Source organism: Podarcis tiliguerta (genome assembly GCF_965153285.1).
Source record: "Podarcis tiliguerta genome assembly, chromosome: 11".
NCBI lineage: Eukaryota > Metazoa > Chordata > Lepidosauria > Squamata > Lacertidae > Podarcis > Podarcis tiliguerta.
Genome location: NC_139544.1, coordinates 27,924,030 through 27,936,368, shown reverse-complemented (window position 1 = coordinate 27,936,368; position 12,339 = coordinate 27,924,030). Strand labels below are relative to the sequence as shown.

At 39.1% G+C, this 12,339-nt stretch overlaps 1 protein-coding gene across 4 annotated transcripts in view; it reads right to left on the bottom strand.

Annotated features, from left to right (window-relative positions):
• KIAA0825 overlaps window positions 1-12,339 on the bottom strand; it is a 179,876-nt gene that overhangs the window by 141,049 nt on the left and 26,488 nt on the right. For all 4 annotated transcript variants that reach the window (XM_083403670.1, XM_083403669.1, XM_083403672.1 and 1 more), the window contains one exon: window positions 1,606-1,773. In XM_083403670.1, the coding sequence (XP_083259796.1) occupies window positions 1,606-1,773 (168 nt within the window). The remainder of the gene's footprint in view (window positions 1-1,605; window positions 1,774-12,339) is intronic.

Here is a 12,339-nt window from a genome sequence, read left to right as displayed (position 1 = left end):
TGTGTTTCTTAGTATAAAGACAAAGAATTAAATGTAAAAAGAAAAGTAAGCATACTGAAATCAAGTGGAGCACTTTTGAAATTATTGTTCTAAATTACGTTCTGCGTTTTATAGAAGCAGATGTAAAAGAATCAAATTCCAGAGAATTTAAACTGAGATAAAAAAAAAGTCCTAATTACTTCAGCATATATTCTCTGATAAATGTTCATTTCCCCCCACTATGTCCCTTGGTGCTATTGTCTGCCATGGGATTACAATCAGAGAGCATCAGTAGGCAGTGCTTCCTTGAGTTGTAACTTCTATTTTCTGCCACCTAAATTGGCCTTCATAGGTTTCCATTGTGCAAACTGCAAAGGAACTTGTCTTGATGGCAGCGAGAAGTAGTGTGAACTACGCATCTCTCTTTTCTTTGCAGGGTTTTTTTTTTTGGTTCACAAGCAACCTCCTACCAAAAGCAGAATCCGCAGAAGAGACTACTTCCAAGGGATAATGCTATGAAAACGTATGAAGAGAAGCCCAGGTGGCCACCTTGCAAATTTCCGATGTAGAAGCCTTCGACCTCTCCGCCCAAGCAGCAGCTATAGTCCTAGTGTAATGAGCTTTACAAACCCTGGGAGCCACTTTACCCTTAACTACATACGCCTCCCTAATACAGTTCCTTAACCATCTAGCTAAGGAACTCTTAGAAGCCATTTGACCCCTCTTAAGACCCCCTAAGAGTACAAACAATCTGTCAGAAGATCTGAAATCTTTGATTTTTCTGAGATAAACCCTAAGTGTTCTTCTTACATCCAATTTATGCAGCCATTGCTCTTTGTCATCGCTGGGTCTAGGGGAAAAAAATGATGGCCAAGAAACCTTCTGGCTTAGCTGAAACTCACGATACCACCTCTGGCAAAATAAAATAAAATATGAGGAACTTCTCAAAGGACCACTTTATTTTTGATGGAGCTTTACAAATGTTCTGTACATCAAATCTAAAGGTTCCGCATGATATCCTGAACAAAGAAAAACTAAACTTTCTGTTCTAGTGTCTATTTTTTCATTTGTCTAACTAACTTCAGTATAATGCTAATATGAAAATAGTGCAGGGCTCCAATTTATTCCATGCTGAGAAAACCCAGCCCACAGACAAAGTAGCCTAGTTGATATGAAGTGCAATACCTTGACAAGAAATATGGTGGCACCATCAAGTACTCTGCCATTGCACTTCTATATTGCTTCCAGATTAGCAGGTTACTAATAGGTCTTTCCTTCTGGCATAAGCGCTGCAAAAAATATTGCTGCCCCTCCCAATGAGTTGCTGCTTCCTAAAACACACTTTCAACCCAGATCTCCCCACTCTGAGCAATAAACTAATTATAATTTTGGGCGGTTATTAAATCTTCCATCATCTTATAGCTAGTAAGCTCATGTTTATGTTAATTATGAAAAAAGTGAGAAAAAATATTTCAAAAGACTCCAGAGTACACCAGAAATAAGTTGACATTACGGGATTGATAAAGAGGTATGTTATTTTCTCATCCCAATTATTCTATCTACTGAATTTCTACAAGGCAATTCTTTTGAAGGAAAAATAAGGTAAGTGGGGGAAATGTACATTACCTTGAACATTTCTGTTCTCAGAAAAACATGGTAATAACAGCATTTCTGAAGATAGTTCTTCAACCTTTTCTTCCATCAACAAAAAAAGCTTTATAAGCTCAGAAAGACATCTGAGTTGATGTAGTGTCAAACAGAAGTTTCTCCCTTTTCTAGAACATTCTTGAGCCACTGCAGAACAAGTGGGAGAAATTAATTTCATACAATATCTATATAGTAGCATATGTATATAAGTGCACTAAAATACATCAGATGTGATATATATTATCTCTTACATAAACATTACTAAAAATGATGTCTATATAAAGAATACTTGTATGAAATGTAGGTCACTATAGATAAAAATTTAAAACTTTTTTGATGCCTCTGAGAAGGGTCTATTTTTCTTAATCAGGCAAGTTCATAAAATTAGTGTTGATTTCTCAAATCCACAAGAATTGTCTTACGATGTACAACAAAGTTGTATATTGTCATTGATACTGTTCAACAGTTGAGCATCTATGAAATCATTGGAATAAATTATCCAAACATCTGGGGTGAGATGTTAATATGCTAAAGAAACCCAGCTCTCTTTTTAATTTTCGAAAGTTACATAACCACAGATCACAGCCTAGAATAACTGTCTAGGGCCCCTCTTAGATTGAATGAAAGCAAGTAGATGGAGACTGAATCCAGGCAAAATGGGGATAGTGAGGTTTCCTATTCAAGGATATCCATGCAGAATTATTTCTGTAACCAGTATGTGGCTTCTGGAGGCTCAAGAGATAACATCTGATATGACAGCTGTGATCCTTTCTGTAGATTTGGAATCTCGCAACTGTAGTTTAGTACTGTGTAACCTTGAGAAGCATTGCTGCAGTGCATTCAGTAAGTAACTCTACACTCATATGAAAATTAAAATCCTGTCCATTAAAAGTTTTGTAAATGAACCCAAAAGGATGAAGTTCTGTCTATGTGGTTGGTGAAATCTATGTGGATCAGGATCAGAAGTTATTTGGTGGTGGCAACTCAGTTCCTACAAAAGGATGGAGTCAATTATTAAATGATAAATAATTGATTTTTGAGGGATTTACCCCTCTGAGTTATGCATTTATATTTTGTTAGTCATTGAGATTATAGTAAGCAGAGAAAGTGAAGCTAACAACCAGTGTATAAATGCTATTATTCTTACAGTACTTTCTGCTTCCATCTGGGGATTCAGCTAGATTGGAAAAGAAAAAGCAATATACAGTATATGCGTTGTATATGCGATATAACACTGTATCACCAGATAGTACTGTGGAGTACCATTTTCCCCTACCGGATTTCCCTGTGTAAATTTACGTGTTTAACTGAAACGCTTCTTTGATGTGTCTAGATGCAGCCTGGGATTTAGCTTAAAATGTTTCCCAAAGGAGAGGAGGAGAAGGCCTCAATATTTGATTCCCAATCAAGTTTAAATGAGGACTTTGTCCAGAAATTTTCTGACATGTGCACTGCTGTCTCTTGAGGATAGCCACTCAAAACTAACATTAGAGGGAGTCAAAGCAATATTTTCCTCTGAAGGCTCCAGTGTTCTAACTTGCCAGTTTATGTTCTGGGCTCACTATACCTGCTTCTCTCCTGTCTTCCTTTATTTTTATTTATCTAACTACATTTCTGCTTTTGGTTTTCCTGCCTCCCTAAATTGGCTGCCATCTCTAAGCTGCCCCTACTTGTGCAAGATATGGATCTAATTATTCCTCAACTTTGTCTTAGTTCTTTCATGAGATCTGCCACAGCTTTCTGTCTAGACCAGGGGTCAGCAAACTTTTTCAGCAGGGGGCTGGTCCACTGTTCCTCAGACCTTGTGGGTGGCCAGACTATATTTTGAAAAAAGAAAAGAAAAAAGGAACAAATTCCTATGCCCCACAAATAACCCAGGGATGCATTTTAAATAAAACAACACATCCTACTCATGTAAAAACATGCTGATTCCTGGACCTCCGCGGGCCGGATTTAGAAGGCGATTGGGCCGGGTCTGGCCACCGGGCCTTAGTTTGCCTACCCATGGTCTAGACTCTGTTCTTACTCCTGCTGAAACTTGTAATTCCAGCACTAAGACTTAGTTTACATTCTGCAAGTAGTGAAACCTTCGTTATACCTTATTAATGACTTTGGCTATGGCATGTTCTCTCTCTCTCTCTCTCTGTGTGTGTGTGTGTGTAAATAAAGATCATGCATATTCTAAATACCACCAGAACAGAAAAGTTAACATAGTTGACACAGTAAGGTGCTTCATTCTGTTTTGCATTGTTCTCACTTCTTTCTTTCAAAGTCCTTAAAAAAACCCACACACAACCAACTCCCAGGGAAGAAAGTAAGTTAAAATCAGCACTTCAGCATATAAATTACTAATGATTTCTGCAGCTATGTTATACTATCAACTGTTTTAAACTCTTTGGGTTGTATCCCAAGCATTGCTAATGGAGTTCCACTGGCAGTTTCCTCTCCTCCCCCTGTGAGCCCCCCAAAATCTGCAGAGAGTGTCTTAACCCTCTGGAGGCCCTTTTGAGAGCATGCAGGGGAGAGGAGGGGCAAGTTCCGTTCCACTAGGTCAAGTCTCTTAAACCAGCAAAACATTGGATACTACCCTGATTTTCTTTTTATTTGAAGAGTATTTATTTTAACTCTTGTTTACCCCAGAAAGTGAGAAGAGAAGACTCACTGCTGAGAAGAGAAGACTCACTGGAAAAGACCCTGATGTTGGGAAAGATGGAGGGCACAAGGAGAAGGGGACGACAGAGGATGAGATGGTTAGACAGTGTTCTCGAAGCTACAAACATGAACCTGACCAAACTGCGGGAGGCAGTGGAAGACAGAAGTGCCTGGCATGCTCTGGTCCATGGGGTCACGAAGAGTCGGACACGACTGAACGACTAAACAACAACAACATTTATTTTAACATTTTTACTCATTTTCAAGGCAGTTAATAAAAACATTTTAAATGTAGAAAATCTCTGTAGTGAAAATAGCTGGCTGAGTAAATCAAATACACCCTTTTCTGTTTTAATAGTTCAAATCACATAAATATGCTGTCACTCTAAGTCACCCTGTCATTTTCACACTGAATAACACAGATAATACATTTGAGTGAAAAGAGAGGCTATCTCTTCAGCTTTAAATAAATAGAAAAGGGAAACAAGGAAGTTTGCTAATGAGCAAATATTAACAAGCCAAACAAAGGCTTGTACAAGCCAGTTCCCTGTAGAGCACATCCTTGAGGATCCTGCCATCTTCCATTCTGTGGGCATGACCAAGCCAGCAGAGACATTGCTGAGACAGGAGTGCAAACATACTGGGAATGTGGGCTTGGGAGAGGACCTCTTTGTTTGAGATTCTGTCCTGCCACGTGATGCCCAAATGTTGCGTTCGCAAAGTAAAGGAAGGATTGAACTCTGATTAATAAGAATACACACAGAGGCTTGAACCAGCAAGACTCTGGGAAGGGTGCGTATAATCATGTCTCTCTGTGCCTTTTTCGAGTGCAGCCCCCTGGCCCAGGTAGTTTTTATTCACAAAAGAGCTTTTTACAGAGTGTTCGTAAGAACCAATCAGATTTCTTCTGAGCATTTCCACAAACCCACGTGGGGAGAAAGTTAAACTACTAAAACTAATTAAGCACAAGTATTTCTGGGGTAAACAAGAACAGAACTACAAAGAAGAGCGTCTGGCAACCCCGGAAGTAATAAACAATCAATACATATGATAAGAAGGATGGCCAGGAGGACAGTGACCATTATCCCCTTAATGTGAGATCTATTTCCTGGCCCTAAGATTAACATCCTAAGATAAATATATAAGAAACTACTTCAAAGAAACTTGCCCACTATCTTTATGGCCCAGGATGCCTGCCTGGCGAAGCAACTGCTGTGTACGTGACAAGAGAAATGGGCAGTAGAGGAAATGGCCAGAGATGCAGAGGTGTAGACTGATCAAGAATCATATCAAAATAGTTTAAACCCAGTCAACGCAATGCTTTCATTGCTGACACAGATGGCTTACTCTATATTTGTTATAATTCCTCATAGCAATCCCACCTGATCACCACATCTCTGGATATTTGCACTCCTACACCCAAATTCCTCTTGATGCTGAGCATTTGGAAGGCATTGAGACACCGCGCCTTGCGGTTGTAAGCTGCCCATGACTCACTTCTATAAAGTAGCATGCTCAACATGCAAGCCTGGCAGAACTTCATCTTGGTATTGGTCATTAGCATCACATTCTCCCAAACCCTTTTGGAGAGGTTAGCCATTGCTGTAGCTGCTTTGCCAATACTCTTGTCCAGATTAGCATCAATTGAGAGGTTGCTGATTACGGTGGAACCCTGGGAGACCAAATTGTCTACCATCTCAAGCTTGTGGTCACCAATACTGATGTGTGGAGTGCTGGTGATGTCCTGACCCAGGATGTTGGTTTTTGTCAGGCTGGTGGTAATGCCGAACTCCCTGCAAGCTTGGGCAAAATGGTTTATGAGTCTTTCTAGAGCTTCCTTGGAGTACACTGTCAAGACTGTGTCATCTGCAAGCATCTCTCGGATGAAGATCTGCCACACTTTTGTTTTGGCACAGAGATGTGCCAGGTTGAACAGAACTCTGTTACTGTTTGAATGAAAATATATACCATCTTCAGTCGAGCTGAAGGTATATGAAAGCACCAAGGAGAAGAATTTGTCAAAGAGAGTTGGGGCAAGAACACAGCCCTGCTACATGTCACTCTTTATAGGGAAGGCATCCAAGGATTCACCATCATACAGAATGGTGCCACACATGTTGTCCTGTAAGGACAATATCATATTGTGAAGCTTAGATGGATATCCTTTCTTGTTGAGCAGTGTGAAGAAGAGTCTCTTATGGCTGATGATATCCAAGACCTCTGGCAGGTAAATGAAGGCAATGTCCAATGGAAGTCTCTGTTCTCTGCATTTATCCTGCAGCTGGTGCAGTGAGAAAATCATGCTGACTGTTGACCTCTGAGCTCTAAAGTCTCAATGTGATTTGGGATAGACCCTGTCAGTGAGTGACTGCAATCTAATGTGTGTTTTACATTGAAGTATTTAGTGTGTGTGTGTGTGTGCGCGCGCGCACGCTTAATATGTCAGAATGACTGTCTGTTGAATTTATATTCTTGAATAGTAACATTTAATTCATCCACACATTAGACAGTGAAATTTGTCAGAATGCCTGACTGATGCTTATAACGTCTGGTAAAAGTTCATAAATGCTCATGCAAAAATAAATCTCAAAGGTGCCACAAACCTCAAATTGCTTTTTGTTTTTATTTCCACATGCACTTCTAGATTACATTCTAAACTTCAGTGAAAGAAATTAAGCCTGCTATAATCCTATAAACACTTGCCTGGGAGTAAGTCCCATTCAATTGAATAAGGTTTGCTCTTCTGAGTAGGTATGGATACAATTGCACTGTGAACCTGTGAAAGATCCCTCTTAATATTTATTTTTCCCTTTCCATCACGCTTCATTAGTTGAGAGTAGTGAGGCTCTTTGGCCTATTGTGAATAGCATTTGGGAATAGCATTTCAGAAGCTGTAGGGACAAACAAATCAAACTACTTGGTTACGCAAAAACAGATGTAGGTCTACTCTAGGGCAGTCAGATCACACAATGTAAGTAGAATTTAATAACCCAAACAGGTAGGGTACGACAACAAAAAGATTTTTGTGAGAAACACTTGGGGAAACCTACAAAAAAACACATTTTCTTTGCATCACCGAAAAGAGAAAGGACCAACTTTCACAGCAGCTCTGTGGGCAATATTCTGATAATTCTGTCAGCTGTTGAAAAGAAATCCTGACCAACCCCATTATTATCGGGTGAGCATGAGAAAGCTGAGATTGCATGCATGTGAGGGAACCACAAAAAACAGCAGCAGCGCACCTTTCTCCATAGTAGTTCTTACTGCCCAAGAAACAACCTGATTTTGAACTTTAAAAAGCAGATTTGATTTTCAGCAATTAGAACATCCACAGTGAAAAGGGAAACAAAACAAAGATCCAGCCCCACATATAGTTTAATGCCATACATACACATCTTTCCATTCTTTGGATTCTGGCCAAAGATTTTTCAAAGGTCAATTGCACATTATATTTAAGTGATTATAATGCTCTCAGCATGTAGCTAATATCTGGCAAAAAATATAATTGCAATTATTTGCTATATAAATATTCAAAACACTGAATGGGGATTTATAAACAAAAATACAAATGACAATGGTTTTTGTGCTCTCAGTTATATCAATCTTTTTGTGATGCCAAAGCTAATGGTCACTTTACAATTAAGTCATCCATCATCTGCATAGTCTCTTTTAAACCAAAGAAGAAGATTATGCTTCCACATGTTTTCTATAATGCTGTATTCACTTTATACACGCTAGACATGATCAGCCCTCGTTCATTTTATACTAGAACACTGTTAATGGTACTACAGCTGTAGATTTAAAATATTATGTTTTGCAAACAAATGACTTAGTTGGGATTTAAGCTGCCTGTATGTGCAGGACTGCAACCTAATACTAATGCATTAAATGTTAGATGCATAAGAAACACCTATGAATTCAAAAGGTGTATTTCTGAATAGCAGCTGCAATACTCTTTCAACCTAAAGTGCTAGAATGCCAGCAGTTTTTCATGCACAGAACTTAAGGTACTTAAAATCTGCTTCATTACTATACACCAGCAGTTTTCAAAACAGTTACATTTGACTAGGTAACAGGATATGTTCAAATTGCGGATATAATTACTGCACATCCAAGAAGCTATAAAATGTTCACAAGCAAATCCCTTTGACCTTGTTAATGTCTGCTCCTTGTTAATCTAAGGCAAACATTGTTTGTAGATTGCATTTGTTATAAAATATGAAAAAGGAAGGAAATCCCTTAACAGTTGTTATTGATTCCAGCATTTACGGACTGAGTTTAAGTGCTGTTTACAAAACAGAACAGATGCAGATGCTAACAAAAAGGTAAACAATTGTTGCATGACTTACTGCCAGACTCTGAGCCAATATATTAAACTCCAAGTGAAGCACATTTCCCCTATGGATTGCACTTATTGCCACTTCATTTCCTATGTGCACTGTCTCTCTATTGCTGTGCCTAGCAGTAAGCTATTCCAGTTCTTTTGTGACCCCTGAGGCCTGGTGCTACCTCACACAGCCATTAGTGAAGGGAATTGCATGTGTCTGACACGGCCTGAAACCAATTATTTGATATTTTCTTCAGAATGATGCCCAACTCTGTTGGGAATGAGCAATCATGAAATAATTTACCTCCTGATTTAATTTTTTCCTGCACAAATTAGTTGTAGTCTGAGCTAGCTATACACAGCTGTCTGTTACATATCTCCGTCTTATCAAGATTATACTTGAAATGATGAAGAAGGGGGCTGAATAGAATAGATTGGGGAATCCTGTTTTAAAAAGGCATTGACAAGTTTATCAGATATACTGATCACATGTACTTTTTGCTGATTGAAAATGACAGAATCATAAAGAACTATCAGTACACCAGGGGAAACCACAAGCATGCAAACCATTATCAAAGTGTTTAAGGCTTTAAAAAAAAGTGGCCAGCTTCTCAGTTCCCTTTTGCTCTGCTACAATCTAGGGATATGAAAATATCTTGAGGGGCAGGGAGAATAGATTCAAATGAAACCAAGCAACCAGTCTACACTTTGCAGTTTACACTATTCCTCTCAAAATAAAAAGAAGTATATACTTTCCTACTTGTAATTCTAGATATGTATCTGTGTGCCCAATACTTCATCATGTCAAAATTATAAAAGCCTATGAAAGATCGCCAACCATGGAAAACATGCACAAAATATGCATGTTCTGTATTTCATATTGCTATGAACTGCAAAGAGACCCAGTAAGAGATGACACAAGTCACTTTTAAGGGAACCACTAATCATAAAGCACTATGTTTCATAAACTCTATCAGTGAAAATATAGGCTGGAATCCAAAGAACAGTACAATTAGTTCCATGCGCTCAAGAGGGCTTTGAGCATGTGTTTCCCGAACAACAGCTGCCATGCCACATGGCAAGCTTCTTTTGAAGATGAGAGGTGTTTCAAAAGCAGAGTCTGAGGCGACATGGGTTTGTTATTCAAATAAATGAAAAAATATCACTAGCCATGCCTTTCAAAAGGCTAGTGGAAATAAATGTGAACTAACAAGTCTTCTAGAATCCCTTGCTGATATTCAGGAACAATATTACAATTCAAAAGCAAATTGATGGGTACAGAACATTGGCAAAATTATGGAGGGCACAGAAGTAATCAGGAAGATAGTTTTTCTTATTACAGTTTCATACAGCTGTTAAAAATAGCATTGAGGACAATCTGGAGCTTTGTGGACATCCTGTTTTCTCATGTGAGAGCAGGGTGGCCATTTTGGATGCTGTGACCTCATGCGATTTCGCACAGAGATCTCACCCTGAAAAATGCAGGTTTTGGGGGGCTGCAATCTCATGCAACCCCCCAAAACACATGTTTTGGGCAGTGTAAAGCATGGCCCTGAAAAAAGGAAATATTATGTGTTACATAATCTCACATCATGTGACTCACACAGGAGCATGGGTGGGAAGATATGGTTTATGGCAGTGATTTTCAATCAGTGTGCCGTGGCACCCTGGGGTGCCATGAATGATGATCTGGGGTATCACAGGCAACACTGGCCTCTGCCCCTCTTCCCTGCCCACCCTCCTCTGATGCCCTCTTGCGTCTCTGCCTCCCAAAGGCTTGCACAGCTGTTTGTTGCAGTTGCCTGGCTACAAGCTCTGAAGGCAAATGGTGCCTCAGGGGGTGCTGGTTGCCAGGAGCTGAGGCAGCCTCCAAGCAAGCAAGCAAGCAAGCGAGGGAGCCCAGCCAGTTAGTGCTAGCTGTTGGTAATGGACAGACAAGTCCCAGGCTGCTGTGAAGCAGTGTGAGAAGGCACCTCTCTTTGCGGGGGGGGGGGGGGGGGGCAGCTCAGGGACCAGGGACAACAGTAGCGACTCCCCAGAGGACTCCCAAGGAGAGGGAAGAGGAGAGGAGGCTGAGGGAATACTCCACAAAGGAGGGTGTTCAACAAAGGGTGAGAGGCTGCTAGCTCTGCAGGCAAGGGGTGACATAACTGGGCTCCTGAGCCCCACAGGGGTGCCACAGAAAGAATGTAGTTGGTCAAGTGAGCTGTGGACTCAAAAAGGTTGAAAACCTCTGGTTTATGGAAACATTATGAATGCTTTAGTAAGCATGAATGTTTAAGATCATTGTCTATTAAAAAAATGATTGCTGCAAATTAAATAAAACCAATTATACTTTTTTATTGCACAGAGAGAGAGAGAGAGAGAGTGCACAACGTGGGAAATAGCAACCTATGCTAAGTGAACATATAAATGTGGGGCAGGGTTGATGCATTAAGACCTATATATTTAAATATTACTTTCTCACAGAAACCATCGTAACGTGCACAAAAAAATTAATGAGCCATTTCTTTAAAATAAAAATAAAAATCATAAATCTAACCAAGCCTCACACTAATGAAGGTATACAAAATGCCCCACAACTTAATGGTATCTCACCAAGGAGCATCTAATTACATTCTGCTCAGGAGACAGCTTGTGTGTGTTGAAAAGAGTCGCGTAAAGAGTCATGTATCAATTTCCTTGTCAAACAATACTGTAGGAGCCTTAGGAACCTCTTCAGGAGACCTTTTAGAAGTCCTCCTTCTTTTGACGTTCATAGCCCTCTATTATTTCCTTTACACACTACTGTATGTTTCTAAGAAAAACCAACTTAATAATTCCCTCTCAACTTCTTTGTCACACTCTTTTATTAAAGAGACTACTCTAATATATAAATCTCAGACTGACCTTTGACCGCTCAAAAGAAAATGGATTGAAGAGTAAATCACTTTCATCTTTTATACTTGGGAGGAGAATGCAATAATTAGGGGGCATGGTGAGTTAAATGTTCTTTTCACCCTTAGGAAGAACACCCAGGTGTGCAAAGGAAGCTTTGAGATGAAAATAATTAGTGTTTCCTAATTGGAAATATTCTTTAACAAATGAAAAAATGTTCAAAATTTATATTGCTTTTTTTGTTTGCAGAGTGTGCATAAGAAAATCAAATCACAGACGTGAATCTTCGTAACTTCTGCAGGATTCAAACAGACATTACATATGATGCAAAAATAAAAATGCATCTGTAAAAATAGATATTTAAATGACAAATATTAATACATCTAATATTTTGTTTCTTTCAAATAATACATGCAAGAACAAGAAAGCCTTTAAGAAGTCATCTTTTAAATATAATAGGGGTCAATAATGAAATTATACTGTTGAACTTCACGTTATGGGATTAATAACTGATTTGAAGCAACAGTAAGGTTTTTGGACATGCTAGCAGCTTTGAAATTTCTTCAACTCAATTGACATTTCGGTAACTTAGCTAGTATCATCATACCCCCTACTATAAATTTAAAAGTAGCAAGCTTAATTCTTTTGCAATATTTTTAAAGTGTCATGGTGCCTCTAGAAACAAATACTGTATGCGGCCCTAGGGTATTATATATAGGAAACCTTCAAGCCTCTGTTTCATTATTTATTTAGAATTCATCCTTATATTCCCAAGCCATACACTATATTTCAGACACAGTTATAATATTATAAACTGTTGCCAGTAAAAGTTAACAGAAATTGTGGACAGTATGCAA